The sequence below is a fragment of the Vollenhovia emeryi genome, unplaced genomic scaffold, assembly GCF_000949405.1.
Source record: "Vollenhovia emeryi isolate VEMERY1.0 unplaced genomic scaffold, V.emery_V1.0 DF939122.1, whole genome shotgun sequence".
In the NCBI taxonomy this organism is placed as follows: Eukaryota; Metazoa; Arthropoda; class Insecta; order Hymenoptera; family Formicidae; genus Vollenhovia; species Vollenhovia emeryi.
Window position 1 is genome coordinate 1,232,637 of NW_011967244.1, and position 17,784 is coordinate 1,250,420.

The window sequence follows — 17,784 nt, forward strand, 5'->3', positions numbered from 1 at the left end:
AAATTTTAAGAGAAAATTCTCTCCGTGTATAATAATGTACCGACAGTGATTGTTCTCGCAAAAAAAAACCGGAAATAGAAATCGCCTTTACTTAATTACTCAGAAATACAGAGGGCAATGAACAACAAACAATGTTTTCGCATAATTTCACAAGAATGTGAAACCCAAAAGTGTTTGACACCTCAGACAAAGACTTTGAAAGTGTCGCTTTACGGAATCCCCTTAAGAGATCCCGTAAGACACACTTTCGCTGGTGTCTAAGTTCGTGTCCCAGCCCCCTGGGCATTTTCATAAATCATTCCTTGCACCTGTAGAAAATGCAATTTGTCGTTTGTTATGCGAAAAAAATGAGTGGGGACAACGTCACAAGAATATCGAGTTATTCGCGCGCACACATGCGCGCGGGAAACTTTTTACTGTCAATAGAAAGACACGCGCATACATTTAAAATACTTTTCCCGCGAATCAAATGTAATTAAAAAGTTTCTAATAATATTTGATATTATGTCACGGGTTTTCTAACAATTAAATATGATTTTAAGAAATATATTTTGTACAAACTCAATTTATTTACTTATTAATATTACAATATACGCTAATTTACACATATACATACACGCACGCACGCACACACACATACACACACATGCGCGCGCGGCCGAAAATACTAAATATACAAATATATATGTAAGTATACCTTGCTGTCCGATGATTTCTTATTCCGCATCATTACAGTAAAGAGATCCATCAATCATCACGCCATGTAACTCTCGTTATCTTCCATCTTAATTATTTTTTTTTTCACTGAATATAATTGTCGCGTCTAAAATGGGCCCTTCCAAGGCACACGAGGCTTTCGACTCAATAACTGACATTTCCCTCCTTTTACATAAAAACTGTCCGTGTCATTCTTCACACAGGAAACGATAGGCCGGCTGGATAATTATCTAAGCACCAAACTGCCGCGCCGAATTATTTGTAGCAAATTATGCTGCCTTCGAAACGTAAAATTCCCGCGATCTGCGGATGTCAATTGCGCGAAAGAGGCCGATTCTCTTCGCCGGTACTACCGGATGACACTACTAAACATGAATGGAGCGTGTCGAAGAAAGACTCGTTCCTGTGCCCATCGATGTGGTCCCCACTTTTGCGATGAACATATTTACGGTTCCCCTGTGCATTCTTTCGTATTCCTATGCGGTAGACGAGGTACGTGAGTAAGAGCGAGCAAGAGACTACGGCCGATGTTACGATAAAACTTTGCTCCTCAAACCCGTTTAAAATATCATATTATGCACATACAGAGAGAGAGAGAGAGAGAGAGAGAGAGGGGGGGGGGCGGGAGAGAGAGGGGGGGGGAGAAGCTTATTTAAATATTAATTTAAAAAATTTCTCTCTGAGCTATTTCGCAGAAATAACATTTACATCAATCACACGTGTCTTGCAGTTTACGATATAATCCTAAATATATGAAGTTGAACTAAATTGAGCACAGTTTACATTTACATTAAATCTATAAGAAGTGGCAGATGGTAAAGTATTTGACGGATTAATATCACTTAACCTTTTGCACCATCGTGGAATAATTGACTTGTAACTTGACACGATATACAATAATTTTCTGTCCGCATTCCATTTCTGTCCTTTAAAGGGTTGATAAATGCATCGTAATATTTTATCTACGCTTAAATAATTGTCAGTGCGACTCTGTTTAAAGCTCGCGGCATGGCTATGATTGATGACCCAATAAAGCTATCGATACTTTCTCTTTTGTTAAGTGCCAATAATTCTCTTTCGAATCGCAACGGCAGTTTCAGTAGTAACATCTTGTTACTTTGAATTTAACATTGTAGTAAAATAGGGCCTCTCTGGCGTTGGGCAACGGAGGTGGTCGGCCCACTTCTTCGCTTTGGCGCCTACTGGTTGCAACAAGTTGTTCCATAAACTGATTGCATCTGCAAAAATAAAAGAAATATTCTGAATCTTTTTTTAATCTGCTTCGAATGAGTAATAATATAAATTATTATATTAAAAATATTCTTAACGCGTACTTTGAAGTTAGTTTACTTCTATTTGAATGAAACGTTTTACTACTTATATCATATTTACGCAACTTTTGCATACTAAAAAAAAAGCTGTGTCAACGGAAACACGATGCTAATATGACCGTTACAATTGGGCAATCTAAACTTCGCGCGAACTGGTCAAACTGGTCAAACTGGTTAATATTTGGACAATATTCTGGCGGGTATTGCATTATCTCACATCGTTGCATCATTATAATATTACGAAATACCAGGCCAGAGATAAAGTGCATCTTACACGGTTTATATAAAGAAAGTTTTAAATAAAAAAAATTTTAAGTACAAAATGCGCATATAAAAGATTAATTCTTTAAGCATTGGTTATGCATCTTAGTGCATCTTACACGGTTTATTTAAAGAAAGTTTTAAATAAAAAAATGTTAAGTACAAAATGCGCTTTAAATATGAAAGATTAATTCTTTAAGTATTGATTAACGAATCTCCTGTGAGAAACTTCTTAGTAGGCTTACAAAGAGCGTTGGTCTTTTGGGTAATGTGAAAACAGTCGCTGCTTAAATATGACATATCGGTATATCCGTCTGAGGCAATTGGTAGACTTAAATTCATCAGGAGAGGCTGAGCTACAACTGCAAAGTCATCTCTTTGAAATTCTGGATAAGCGGCGATTTCCATCTCTAGCAACTGCCACCTAAAATATATTTTCAGAGTTTCAATCAATCTGAATTTTGCTATCAACTCCAATGACACAATAATATTGTACTTTCGTCGAGAAAAACTAAAATTAATTTTTAACGTCTCACATCGCTAAACACACATTCTTAACTTACAATTAGTCTTATGATATATCAGCAGGGTTGGGAAATAACTCGTTACTTGTAACGAAGTTACAGTTATAGTTACTTTTCTTGGTAACTCTAACTTAACTTCGTTACTTTCTTTCCATCCGTAACTTAGTTATATTTTTTCGATAACTAATTTAACAGTTACTTTATATATTTTTAAACCTTCACAGACTGCATTAAGCCTTGCGTTACATTAATGCATAAACACCTCCATCGGCGCTTTGCAATTTAAATGCAAATTTGTTACTTTTATTTTCATCGCAAGAAAGTAACTGCAAAGTAACGATTCGTTATTAAATAACTGTAACTGTAACGTGTTACTTTTCAGAATTGGTAACTTGTAACTATAACTAGGCACTTTTATAGAGTAACTTTCCCAACCCTGTATATCAGTTATAATTTTCTATAATGTGAAGTAATCGGTGCTTAAATTATCAGCTATTGTATTATTTTTGTCCCGTTTTATATTATTATGCTTACTGTCGTATAATGTCATAATACATGGCTCTAGAACGTCGATATACGAGACCAAACAGACAAGAGCACTCGAAGTCCGTTGTGAGAAAGCACTGGAACGATGGTCTTCCATTACGACTGTCGACCAAGGCTTTTAAATGTGGTGGCAGAATCAGTGCCACGAAAGTCCGCGGCAAATTGTCTCTTAGCGTCCGCAAAGTTTGAAGTAGATCAGCTTTGTGACTTTCAAGAACTGACCTAGACGAATCCCAACACAATTCATTGCAAAAGTCATTGGATCCGATCATCAGCGAAATAAACTGCAAATAAAAATTTTATTATTATCAATATATGTGCAATAAGTAAGAATGCAACACTTTTGACAGCAAAGTGAAATAAATAACTTTATTGTAGATACAACATGTTAATCAAAATCTCGAAACAAATTGTGACAGACGGTAAACAGTTCCGTTAAATTTTTCGCAAGAAAAATCAATTGAAATCTAAGGCGTGATAAGAATTAACATCTTTCCAATGAAATATGTCCATGACATATTACATGCTACGCTGTTTGCAATAAATTGAGTTTGTCTAGCGCAACAGACCTTCCAATGTTTCTGCAAATTTATCCTCGGATTATTTTTAATCCTCTTGATTAATATTTCCGCCATGTAAGGCATATCCGCGGACTCGGCACCGGATTCGGCAACATTCAATTGCGATGCCTTGTGTGTCGTCAAAGAGTCTCCCAATGCGTATCCTATCAAATTGGGGTTGAATTCCTAATGTAATGAAAATTTGTGGGTGACTAATTTACACACGCGCATACACATTGTTAGGCTAGTCTTTAGCGTTACCCCGTTCCCCTCCCCCATTTTTTAGTAACGGTAACGGTAACGAGTTACTTTTATAAAGTAACTTTCCCAACCCTGGTAAATATACAACTTTTCTTATCTAACTTAAGCGTCGTCTACAATAACCGGCGTAAGCGTGGAGTAAGAAGTAAGAGTAGGAGTAACGTTTTTGGCGTAAACTGTTTACGCCGACTCAATCTACAATACGGTGAAGTAGGTGTTGTAGGCATGCGTGAAAAGGCGTAAGAGTAAGAGTAGGCGTAAGAAATAAAAATAATTCATTTCGCTTACGCCCTTACTCCAGGCTCTATTAAACCGGAAGTAGCTCTCTTACGCCGACGCTTTACACTTAGTGTCCGTCTTCACATAAACTTTTCAAATTATTGTTCACTTTGTCGCAAAATCGTTAAAATTTATCACCAAAATTGTGATTCCGATCATAAACTTTCTAGAATTATTTAATAAAAAAAAAGATTAAGAGGGGGGAACAATTTTCGGTTAGGTAAAGACATCCATACTAAAGTAAGGAAAGAAATTAGAGAGCGAGTAAGAGGTCATAATTTTAAATATTGCTCAATGATGATTATGATAATGACCTCATTAACCGATATAACGTCCTGAATTATATTAACTTTCGCTCGGCATTGCTTAATATCCTGGTATTTTATTTTACAAAGTAAGGTTCTAACATTACACCCAACTATCTTAGAGGAATTTTACAAAATGTGAAATCCCGTACACGGGGAATTGTACTCGCCCGCCAATTACGAATTCGCGAAGTCACGCGGCATCCTTGGTGTAAAAAACTCTATTTTTTTTCTATTACACAATTATTACACAACAGTATAATATAACTTTGAAGGAGTATATTTTAGAAAAATATAACGTAAATATCACTATAGTAGATATTTACTATTAGTCAGGAATGATCTATGATTATGCTGGTAATTCGCTTTAGAAGTAAAGAAGTAGCTAATTGCAATTTACACGCTTAATTTTTATGTCTAAAATACGAGACGCGCGTGAAAATCGGACGTAATCATTGTCGAAAGTCCATTAAAAAGACAATCCAACATTGGCCAAGGATGTGATGTTATGTTAATGTTATGCTAAAATCCTGTTGCAACAATTCTTACTGCGCTCGTCACGTTTCTCTAAATCGTAGAGCCAAAGGTGCTGAATTACGTATTACGGAGAAAATGTCGATTGCCTTGTCATTGTTTTATCAGTACCGAGAATTATGGCATCTTAAAATTGATAATGATATATTGTGCATTATACGCAACTCTCGCAAAATTTACGATGGAATAAACTAAGGCGATTTGTTAAGTTACTCATTTATATTCTGTGCATATAAACATGTCGAGCTGAAGTTTAGTCGACTCGAAGTTTTGTGAGCAAACAATTAGCTATTCCAAAATACTGTAATAAATATGGATTATGTCGAGAAATTTATGAAATGTTGCGTAATCGATCATAAATTTTATATAGTCGAAACCTGAATGCAACCACGGTGCCTCTTGTTTACATGACTTTCAGAATAAATTTTAAGAGAAAATTCTTTCCGTGTACTTGACAAAATTCACTGCGCTTTCGTCTGAATTGTAAATTGAACAATTGAATACGCTTCCAAAATTAGCCCTCTGACCGCAAAATAACAAAAACATAGTTTTATGTCATAGTAAAATTTTATGTTATAATACAATTTAGATCCGGGAGAACGTACTGAAAATAGATGACGTAAAATGAACGATCTTAAACGAAGCGCTAAAAAGTTGACAAGGACAATGTTGAGGAATTCCAGTCCTTTCGCTGCTAGCATGATTTCCTTCGTCAGTTTCTGGTGCAAACCACGTTTCTCCATTTTTGTAAAGATAATTAAAATGTCGCAACTTGATTTCTTTCTTTCTAATGCAATACCGCTTTTAAGAGATGTGCTTAGACGTTTGTCAGATAGCGTACATGCGAAAATTAAAATATACATGTGTTTATAAATGCGTATGATAGCAAAACTATTTAATTCTTCAATAGTACATTTATAATTGTGCATTATTACTCTACATTAATGCAACTTAGCATGCTGTAAAAATATGTTAAAGAACATTTTAATTAAATTTAATTGAGATTTAACCGTGATTGACTGCCACTAATATCTTCTCCGTTTCTCATATTGCATCTTGCACGCAGCGATTTGTTCAATAATAAATATCGAAAGACTTGATTGTCTTACCTTAATGATATTGGGAACGGTTAGATATTCTCTCCACGTGCCTTGGCCTCCGCCAGTCGCAGTGACTCCTCTATTTTCTATGATAACTTGCAACACGTTGCTGGCAAAAATTCCGGCTCCAGCCGTAAGAGAATCGCCCATCGCGGCGATCACGTCGATATCACCTGGTCTTAACTTATGAACCGACTCTGGCACTTTTGGCGACCGACCGTCTGAAATTTATCGTCAGTGTTATTGTACTTCTCAAACACACGCCATTTCGCATTTCTATTATCTTTCTAATAACAATTTAGTTAATAACTTGGTATGTAAAGCCTTATAATTTTTAAGAACTGCATTTTTTACGCAGGTGTATTTATGCCAATTACAAAGAGACAAAATTGTGGCTAGAAGATGAAAATTGTCGACAAAAAAATAAAAAGAATGGTAATAGGTATTTTTTACCTGCCACATTACAAGGAAACGGAACGTAGTCGGGAATGGGTGTTTGCACTTTATTTGCATCTCTCGCCATTTGCAGATATCGTTCCTCCGTTCCTGTTCTACCTATAAGATTGATAAATTATGCGTGACATTTAGAAAAATTAATATACAATTCTTGTTTAAAAAATTAGTACGTATTATTGTGCCAAACATTTTACCCCCAAAAAATGAAATTATTTTATAACTAAAATATATAAAGCAATGAATTAATTTAATTACAATATAAAAATAATCGTAAGTAAAAAGTAAAAAATTCATCTTTTACCTTTATAGTTTTTTTTTAATAATTCGGTTTTGAACTCTCGTAACTTCTGTAGAACTTTGACGCTGTTACCTTCATCAAATCAGCTTTCAATGTCTCGATATTTCTGTGAGATTTAGAATAAACGTTTGCGTCTATATTTTTAAGTAGCGTCGAATACTTATTGTTTTGCTGCGAAAATTCAAGCTTGATCATTTCAAGAAATCTGTCAAGGCAGAAGGTAGATATTTTTAATTATAATATTTTAGTTATGATTATTTTATGTTATGCAATTAGTTAATTCAATAAAACATTTCATACTAGTTTTTATTTTAGTTACGACATAAATTCATTTTTAGGGATAAAATTTACGGCACAATTCAACGTTTTAGGTCTGATTAGATCTGATTACAACTGCACGAATTGTGCCATAAACAAAAAACAGTGAAGGCAACTAGCTGCGATAAACAATGAAAAATATTTTATTATAAAACGAACAGACGTACCATCGCTAAATAATGATAAAGTACAGAATAATACGATCCTAAATGTAATGAGGTACGTGCGTCGAATTATACCGGACAGAACAATGAATTATGCAGAAGAGCTGCTAAACAAAATAGGAAGGAGTATCGCGGAGACGCGAGTAACATTTGTTCGCTGCGTTTACCGGAAAGAAACTGCTCCTTGAGACGTCATACGCATACACACGCGTACGCATATTATTACTTTTTCTGATCAAACTTAGAAACAGATCGTTATAGATTCTATCAGTCTGTCGATAATTGAATACACGGAGAGAATTTTATCTTAAAATTTACCCTGAAAGTCATGTAATCGTGGGACAACACGGCATTTCGGAGAATTTTATGAAAATTTGTTTTAATTTTAATATATTATTTACCATTTTATTAATAATTATACTTAGGTTACATTTTACTAATAAAACGTATGGTAAAATTTCAAAAAACTCTCATAAGATTCTTTAAAATGCCATGTTGTCTCACAATTACATGATTTTCAAAATAAATTTTAAGAGGACATTCTCTCCGTGTATTATTAAAGCAATTTCTGTGAGAAAAACTGAAAAAAAAATGGCGTGTCTATCTGCGCAAATAAAAAAGAACTTATGAACTTTCATTCGAATTTTATTTATTGCAACGCGAATTATACGTTCTTGAAAAGTCGTATTGTAGTGAGACACTGTATACAGGCGCGCGCTTGTGTTTTCTAGTAACACATAAAATTTGCATACACACAAATTTTATTAGAAAAAGTTTTAGGAAAGATCGTATTTAGACAAGTGCATGCATACAAGCTTTAGCTCCATTTAACGTCTGGACTTATCGTGTTCCACATGTGAACTGTTGTTTAGCACATTTGAATTGTAAAAACTTGAACGCCTTGAGGAAGAATATCCGTGTAAATATTTTATGGATCAAGCTTTTTGTAATTGCTGAGTTGTTTTTATACTCTAATTGGGGTCATCGTAACACATAATAATATGTTGACACGATAGGTTTTTTCATATGCGATCGTCATTAAGAAGTACCACATGAGTTGGTCGAAACGTTTGACATTGTTAATTTCAAATAAATAATATAAAATTTGTTATATCCGCACCTAATATCTAGCGTCCGGCTCTTATTGCCCCCTACATTGCGTCTTTTAATTAATTAATTATTATTAAGTAAAATCGAATGAATTAGCGCCGATCTTTAGCCGAGCGCCGTCAGTGAGCCGCGCGCTTATGTTAGTATTGTAGTTTGCGATACACATTACTAGGCGCGCGATCCATTGATGTCCCGGCTAAAGATTGGCGCTAATTCGTTCGACTTTGCTTAACAATTTAAAAAAGATAGTTGAGGACTTTTCGACTGAGTTTTTAATAACAAACAATGCTATGTATTAGGTAGTGAACTTAGTTTCCGCGGCTCACATTTTCATGGCGCTAGTATTAGGTGTAACTTACTTTGACATCTGAAACTGGCTGTATTTAAAAGTTAGACATTTGTCAACACAATTCAGTGGGAAGATTTATTTAAGCGAGCAGTACCATTTTTTTTTTTTTTTGATTAAACATGGAACGTGATAAGTTATTTTTTCGACTTTAATTTGAAACGAAACTGCAGCTGTAGCTCATGAATTACTAATTAGTGCGCGGTCTTTCAGAGTAACCTTACATAACAGAACACAATTTCTTGTATATTGACTCCATGAGTCAATACAGATTATTTATACAATAAAATGATGACGATACTACTTGCATAATTACATTAATAAAACATTACGATATACTGGTTGTTAAGTAATAAGGTTGCATGATAACAACAAAGTCTAATTTACAATGCATTTTTCGCAACGAGAAACATTCTATTTTAAACAGGCGAATCGATACGCCTGAAAAATTTGTTGGCTATGCAGGATTATGCAATGTATACGCATATTCAATGTGTAGGTAACCAAGTTAACCGCGACTTCCTGAAATATGTATATGCATACATTAGTATTTTTAAGCGAGATTTTTTTCAGGGTATAAGTTAAGATTGTGTAAGTCAAATCGCACTTCGTGGCTATATATGTATAAATTATAACAAAGTGATGGAGTGATTGATAAACGAAAGTTTTGGCTTCCTAAGATTTATTATAATAAGTTTGAAAATCTTTTATATGTGGAATTGCATGTAGTAGAGTGTCTGCAAGATCCGGTTTTTCCCCATGTCGTTCAACCTTAATTTAACTCAATCTCTGTCTCTTTCTACGGGGACAGTTAGAAAGAGACGAAGGACGAACTCAACTAAGGTTAAGGTTAAGCGACATTGAAAAAACTAATCCTTCTAAGTACGAAATGAAAAAATTTAAATATATTTTTGGCATTCTTTCGTGATGGCAATTAAGATGCGGATCGTGCGGATTAATGAGATCACAAAATGTGGACGATAAATGGACATCAAGTCTATACCTATTTTAATTTTATATTGAAAGAGAAAATGCAAATTTCAGAACTATAATAGAATAACTCACAAATATCATAGATTTAATATCGCCACTAGGATAAAACCAATGATATGTAGTTAGTAGTTTTTCAATAACGACCCTAGTAGCACAGTGCAGTGACTAAACATTGGTTAAACATTGGCCCAATATTTGATTGTATTGGGCCAATATTTAACCAATGTACTGTGCTACTATGGGGACCTACACTGGCCAATGTTTTTATCTAAAAAACAAACGACGTTTTGGTTACGGATTTGGACCCATTTCAAGTAATCTGCAAACGTACTTAACTTTGCACTAAATATTTTTTCAATATAAAGTAAATAAAAAGAGGGGTGTAAAAAGGTAATTATAGCGAAAGTAAATTGCAATAATTTTTTTACTAATATGTGAGTTTATTTATTTATTTATTTCATATTTATTCCTATTTATTCTTATTTATTCTTATTTATCTTTATTCATTCTTGATATTTATTAATTCGTAATAACGTATAGTGTAATGACTAATGACTCTCTTGCTTGTACACAGCTTATTAACATGATGATATTGGCCAAACGAAAGATATGAGATCAGTAAAAATTGTGTGAACAGGTACAGATTTAAAATTTACTTTCGCTATAATTACCCCCTTTTTTTACTTTATATTTAAAATAATATTTAGTGCTAAGTTATGTACGTTTGCAGATTACTTGAAAAGTGTCCAAATCCGGGACCGAAACGTCGTTTGTTTTTTAAATAAAAACATTGGCCAGCGTAGGTCGTTTTTGTAAAACTACATATCATTATAATAAAATAATAATGTCACGCAATCCGCGAGGAAAATAAAAATTCTTTCCTTCGTACTACTGATTAACATACCGAAAGCATCGAAAGTCCAATTTCGAATGGCACGAAAGGGCTTCAAAAGGGGCCCATCGAGGGCGGACATCCTAACCGATGCCAACACTGGCACGTATAACAGGACGTAATAGAACTGCCACCACATCGCTCCTCTGGAAGTGCGGAACCGATGACGAGCCAAAATTTCGCCCCACCGGCGTCACATTCACCGCACTGTGAAACTTGGTGTTTTGCAGCGGAAGCGTGTTGCACCGTCCAAGATCTAGGTAGCCAATGATCCAACGTGGAAACGAACCTGCAAAGAAGGCTCGGATGCAGTGGAGAATCTGGGGCCTTGATCGCGCCGAGTTGCGATCGCAAGCAAGGTCACCCTGTTTCGCGCCGCCGCAGGAACAACGAACCTTGAAGTTGCAAAATGCTGGAAATCAACGAACTTCTCAAGGCAACTTCATTCGTGGATAAGGTCGTGGATTTGGTGATTTAATACAATTTTTTAATATTAAGCAATTTGGCAATTGTGGCAATCGATGTCAGAATAATCAATTGATATATTTTTTCTACAAGACGCAAACAAATATTGACAATAAATTAAAGCTACTGTTGTGGTATATTTAATAACATATACACATAAAATAGAAGTAAAACTATTAACAAAGGAAAAATGTCACTTATAGCCGCCAGTGATGATTAAAAATTAAAACAGTGAGCTTATTGTCAACCCAATTGGCAAATTTTATTGAATTTGTTACAACGTTTCGACCTTACTTTAGGTAACCCTTTTTAAGTAACAATACTGCAAATCAACAAAATATAAGAGAATAAAATTATTAATTAGTTATCTAGTGAGAGAGAGAGAGAGAGAGAGAGAGAGAGAGAGAGAGAGAGAGAGAGAGAGAGAAGAAAACAAAAAGTTCATAGACAAGTCATCATCATCCATGAGATAGAGTCAAAAGATAAAAATAAGCGCACATCCGAACATTTTTTTAACTAATTCAATATTTGGTTTCCAAAATTTTTCGTCAGAAAGTAAGATTAGTGTGATCATTTAACATATCCATATTATGTTAAATTAACACAAAAATTTGTGTGGACCGTTTGGGACAAGTGATATTTGTTAAATTTAACACAAATTTTTCAACTGCGTATAATAGTGGCTACAAGAAAGTTGTATTAATTTATTTCATATAACATTATGACGTATAAAAATAGATGTAAATTATGCTTTAGAAGGTACGTATCAGTTCAGAATGCAACATGTGTATTAGGTAACTAAAAAAAACATATATACAATATATATATATATATATATATATATATAACAACCTGGATAAATTTCCATTACAGGGTACTTTTTCGTCAGCAAAGCCAGAGTTATCTTCAGCATGAACTGGGGGTGTGTTCCTTTCTTAAAAAAAAATTCGATATTATTTATCGACGAATAAAAAAGACTCGTAAATATGCTGTTTTATCTCATCTCTCAAAATAAGCAATATCCTTTGTACTCTTAATATTTTTAATATTCTTTTGTATAATCAACTAAGAAGAATATTCTTCAATGTTGCCAGCAGTAATTAACAACTTCAGTGTTTTCTTGACCATATCTGGCATTTTTAATAATACAGAAAATGTATTGCGAAAAGTATTACCTCAGCCCTATACTCATACGCGTTTCTACCAACGCAGTTTAACTTTAATCTCAGTTCAACTTGCTTTGTATCTTTCTCTAGTTCGAATTGGAAAAAGACAAAAAGTAATTTAAGCTGAGATTAAAGTTAATCTGCATTGGTAGAAACGGGCATCAGTGGTCGAATTGGAGAGATTTTCTGTATTATTAAAAATGCCAGATATGGTCAAGAAAACACTGAAGTTGTTCTCTTGTATAACTCCAAAGATTAGCACCGGCATCATTATTTTGCGCTTTAGAGACGCATCTCTTACAGTAATGTAAGATACAAATTTTTACAATTACATTTGTATGTCTGTGTATTATACTTTCAAATGTCACTTTAGAGGTCGAAGAGCGTGACATCGTAGGAATAAAAATCATTAAACTCTTGGTGTTATTTCTATCTGGTGTTATTCCTTCTTTTGTCTCAGCTTACGACTCGCTATAAATCGCATCGCGACTTATTTCAATGTGCAACGTACGCGGTGCGTCAACAAAGCGCGCGTCGAATAAATAGTAAAACAATCGTTTTTTTTCCATTTTTCATTAAAATATACATACGTGCACACGTATGTGCGCGAATTTTACTTAGGAAATCCCCCACATGAGTCACGAACGAGGCGTATATCAGGTGCAATAGCTATCGATAGATCTCTGTTCAGACTATCTGAATTATGTATAATTTTTTTAAATATTATTATATAATATAAAATTATATTATATTATTATATATTTTCTAAAAATAGTGAAAACTAGAAGTATATTTAAAATTGCACAATTAAAATTAATACATAATCTTTATGCGTTTATAAACATAAATAACAAAACGTGTATCGAAAACATCTTGCGAAGTCACTTTAGCGGAGAAAACGAAATCGATACCAGAAATTTCTCGCATTCGTCTTATTTGCATGTCGGCAGAATTTTAATCTGTCAGAGTATGTTAAATTTAATCCCTCGACATTTCATTGGAATCGTAAATAAGACGCGAAACATAACGTTAGCATTGAAATATCTTTCGATTGAATGATTTGCAAATAATATATTACTTGCAAACGTAATACACTGCAATCGTGGATATTATACCGTTTGGACAAACATCTAGAGACTTTTGAAAATATTAGACGGTTTATCCTTTTCAAGAGGAAGCGCATTAAGCGTTGACACAGAGTCCCGAATGCATCTACATAGTTATGACATTGCTCAAAGTATTCCGCCTCTTGATTAAGGCCTTCACACATAAAATTCCGTAAGGACGTAAAACGTAAGCATAAGAAAATCGACCAATCACAGTCGAAAACGTAAGGCAATGACGCAAGCAGTAGCAAATCCAACCTGTTGATTTTCTTACGCTTACGTTTTACGTCCTTACGGAATTTTATGTGTGAAGGCCTTTACCGATGCAGTATAGACAGCACGCAGCGCGCTGATGATGCAAACAAAACATTTGAAAGATGTGTAACGAGCCCCTTAAGTATATTCACGCAGCTATTCATTTCTCAAATATGAATTGCAATTTCGTATCATTAACTTATGTAATCTACTTTACATATTCTCTGCATATCTAAAGTGGCTATCGTACTGTTGTGTCACGTGCATTGGTTTTATTGGAAAACAGCAGTCACAAAAAAGAGGTCACAGAAAACTGTAAAGAAACTCGACTTCTACTTTAACTTCGACGACTACATTAAATTACGGGGAAAATGTTTCTTACTAAATCAAAGTGAATAAAATGTAAAAGCAGACAGGCATAATTAAGCAACAAATGATAAAACAAGTAAAAATGTAAAAACGGTACAAATTTAATATTGTTGTTAATACTTAATTTAATATTGATGGTACTATATTTAATTTAATGTTCTGTTTTCTTGAAATTGATATAAGGGTGCTAGGGACATTATGAGATACTACATCAATTTTTAATCAACTTTTTTCTGTCAACGAGATATGGGTTCTTTAACCAGTACATTTTGAAGAGTAAACGTCATTCTATTAAAGGAAATAATAGTTTGTGATAAGATACGTTTAAGAAAACTTCAAAAAGGCAAAAGAAAAGAACGTCGACTTTGTCTCATTTGCCCCATCTACAGGGCACAATAATAGTATAATGAGTAAAATAGATACTGCTAAATCCAATTTGAAATACACTAGGTACTTAATGTCTTTACGTTTAAAAAAACAAAATATCTTTGTAATATAATTACACAATGACAAATCTAAATTTTGCCAAATTTACTAAAGCCTTGCTAAATTTAAAAACCAAAATGCAAAATAGAAAAAGATTATTATAACATTATATTACGCATATGATATTTCACCATTAAACATCCGGGAAGAATGCATTGAAAATTAATTTTAACTACGGCAACAAAGTTAAGTTAGAGTTAACGATGCATTCTTTCTAGATGTTTGATGGTGCGATATCATGTAGATTAATTGAAGGTATTAGTTTTGGGAGCACAATATGACATCTCACGGTACTTCCACTGTTCATGTCTCATTGTTCTCTACAAATACCTTTCAGATATAATAAAGAAGAATTAACACTTTCAATTAATCTACATATAAACTTCTAAACAGGGTTGGAAAGTAACCCGTTACCCTTGTAACAAAGTTATAGTTACAGTTTTAGTTAGTTATTGTTGGTAACTCCAACTTAATTTCGTTAACAACATAAAATTTGGTTGACCATATCTGGCAATTTTAATGCCATATTAAAATTGCCAGATATGGTCAACCAAATTTGATGTTGTTAATTTTTGCTGGCGACCCTGAAGAATTTCTGATCAGTTAATTTCGTTTCTTTCTCTCCATCTCTAACTGTAACTTAATTCAGTTACAGCTTTCGGTAGCTAGTAACTGATGTAATAGTTACATTAATAGTTACTTTGATATTTGATATTTTTATTTTCACTGCAAGAAAGTAACTGCAAAGTAACGTTCGTTACTTTTTGAGTAAATGTAACTGCAACGCGTTACTTTTCAGAATTGAGAACTTGTACCTGTAACTAGTTACATTTTTAGCGACAAAACTGTAACTGCAACTAGATACTTTTATAACATTTCTTCCCCAACCCTGCTTCTAATTGTAAATATGAAGTAATACATAGGAAGCTGTAGATATTATGTTAATAATAGTAACATCATTCGTAACATAATAGTAAAAATAAAAATAATAAAAACTTAAATACTACAATATATTACTTTACCCGGAAAAGAAGAAACATTTTAATAAATTCAGTTGATACAAACCTATGACATGAACAAAACATCACTACATATGTTATGTATAGCATCACTATTCTCCACATTGTTGCCAGCGCTGCAATGTTACTAATCTGGGAGAAGATTTCAATGTGCCTCGTGTCTCATATTGCCACCATTCCCCCTATATTATTATACAATGCATAATTCTGTAAAGAATTTTATATGTACATAAATTTATAAACAATTCAATTATCCACAAAGCTTAAAAATCATTAATTCTTCAATCAGCTGATATTTAATTAGCTCAGTCTTACTGAATTAAACTGATCTTGAATGATTCACTTCACAAGGGATCCATTGAACGTACCACGCCACGTATCACTTATCTTCTGTTGCATTTTTCTGTCGTGTGTAAATCGCTTACACAACGCGCCGCGAGATTGCGACAGCCACAAAGCCAGTAATGCTGTCGGCATTCACTATAATATACAGATTCTTATGTTAACAGTAATAACTGAATGATATTTAATTGATGTTTCTTAATAGTTTAATTATAACTTATATACTTTACTTGTTTTCCTTTAATACAAGATTTAAAAAATATGATAGCTCACGTGCTAAAGCATACTGCAAAGCAAACTTTCAACATCACGTTTGGAATTAAGACAAAATTATGTAGAAAAGTGAATAACAAGAACGAAACGCATAGTGTGGATATTTGATATAAATAGAACAGGATAATTGAAGCTCTTTCTATTTTTCTTAAAACAAGAAAATTATCGATTTTGCAAAGATGAAAATTATAGATGTATTATCACATTTGTGTGGCCGATCATAGCAAGATCTCAATTGTTACTAGCAGCGTCTATTTTACCGTCAGTTGTTTTTCGAAATTCATATGTAAAAAAGACAGAAAGTTCATTGTAGTCGCTTTTCCGCGACGCTGATTGGTTCTCTCGTTTGGCTGACTTCGTGCTACAAAATATCTGTCAGCGTCGAGACGATTGAATTTTGACAGCTGTCAAAGAGGTTGTGTACCAAAAATTGTTTCCGATAAAAAGACATAATACTTTAGAATAAACAGCGCAAATAAACAGGGACGTGTAATGACTCAAAAAATTTTTCTACTCAAGTACTTTCAGAGGCCATGTGCCTTTTTGAAAAAATCAAGATGGTGGCTCCAATATGCCGCCTGAAAGTGTCAAAAATCGCACGAATCCGTGTTAACTCGCCCGCCTCAACCCGCGTTAACCCCGAGTTAACCCAATCGAAAACTTTATAATAGTAGTGCTGGGACGGAGGGCCGGCTATGGGTTGGTCCACGCTGCAACAGTGTGACTGCCTTTTAAATAAATAACTGGTTCCATAAGGATAACCCTTAGACTATATACAACAAATAGCAGTCCACCTCCCTCCCCTATTAGGGGGAAGACACAGGAAGATATATACAAAGTATACATATACACAGACATTAATCTACCCAGTCACCAATCTACAGACACTTATGTATATCCACACCCCTGCTAATTTAATGTCGATTCCAAAAGTTTTCTGCGTATAGAGAGGTGTATGTACATAGCAAACTATTCTCGGTAATGCCTTTTCCTCCCGAGAGGTCGTAATGAAATAAAATCAATTTTTCGGTTGAACTTGAACTCGTATCTTCGGCTTTTAGAGCAGTTCACTTCTCTCTGCGTCACGATCGCTACTTTAAATATTTTTACATAGATTACATTGCCTGCTCAGAGCCTGCTCGACATTAATTTGTTGCGAAGAAGAAACATCGAAAAATTGCGAAAGGGATAAATTTTCGTCAAAGTGGGAGAATCGAATCGTGTTTAACACAAATGAAAAGATGGTCAATTCTATTATTCTATTGTTTTAAATATTCAAATCTTTATTTTCACGAAACTAGCGTTTAC

General features: G+C 34.0%; 1 protein-coding gene across 4 annotated transcripts; it reads right to left on the reverse strand.

Annotated features, from left to right (window-relative positions):
• Positions 1–1,393: 1,393 nt before the first annotated feature.
• Positions 1,394–16,031, reverse strand: LOC105569881 (phospholipase B1, membrane-associated-like). 4 transcript variants are annotated; one of them, XM_012026674.1, is made up of 9 exons: positions 15,908–16,031; positions 12,313–12,390; positions 11,008–11,284; positions 6,872–6,973; positions 6,428–6,639; positions 3,949–4,125; positions 3,368–3,663; positions 2,555–2,733; positions 1,394–1,955 (listed from the first exon to the last, which is right to left on the reverse strand). In XM_012026674.1, exons 3-9 carry the CDS (start codon positions 11,132–11,134, stop codon positions 1,831–1,833), a joined length of 1,218 nt encoding a protein of 405 aa, XP_011882064.1. In that variant the 5' UTR covers positions 11,135–11,284; positions 12,313–12,390; positions 15,908–16,031; the 3' UTR covers positions 1,394–1,830. The 4 variants fall into 4 exon arrangements, with proteins under 4 accessions (XP_011882064.1, XP_011882063.1, XP_011882065.1 ...); XM_012026673.1 differs by having other exon boundaries at positions 12,313–12,394; XM_012026675.1 differs by lacking the exons at positions 12,313–12,390; positions 15,908–16,031 and adding an exon at positions 7,176–7,278 and having other exon boundaries at positions 11,008–11,063.
• Between the last annotated feature and the right edge of the window lie 1,753 nt (positions 16,032–17,784).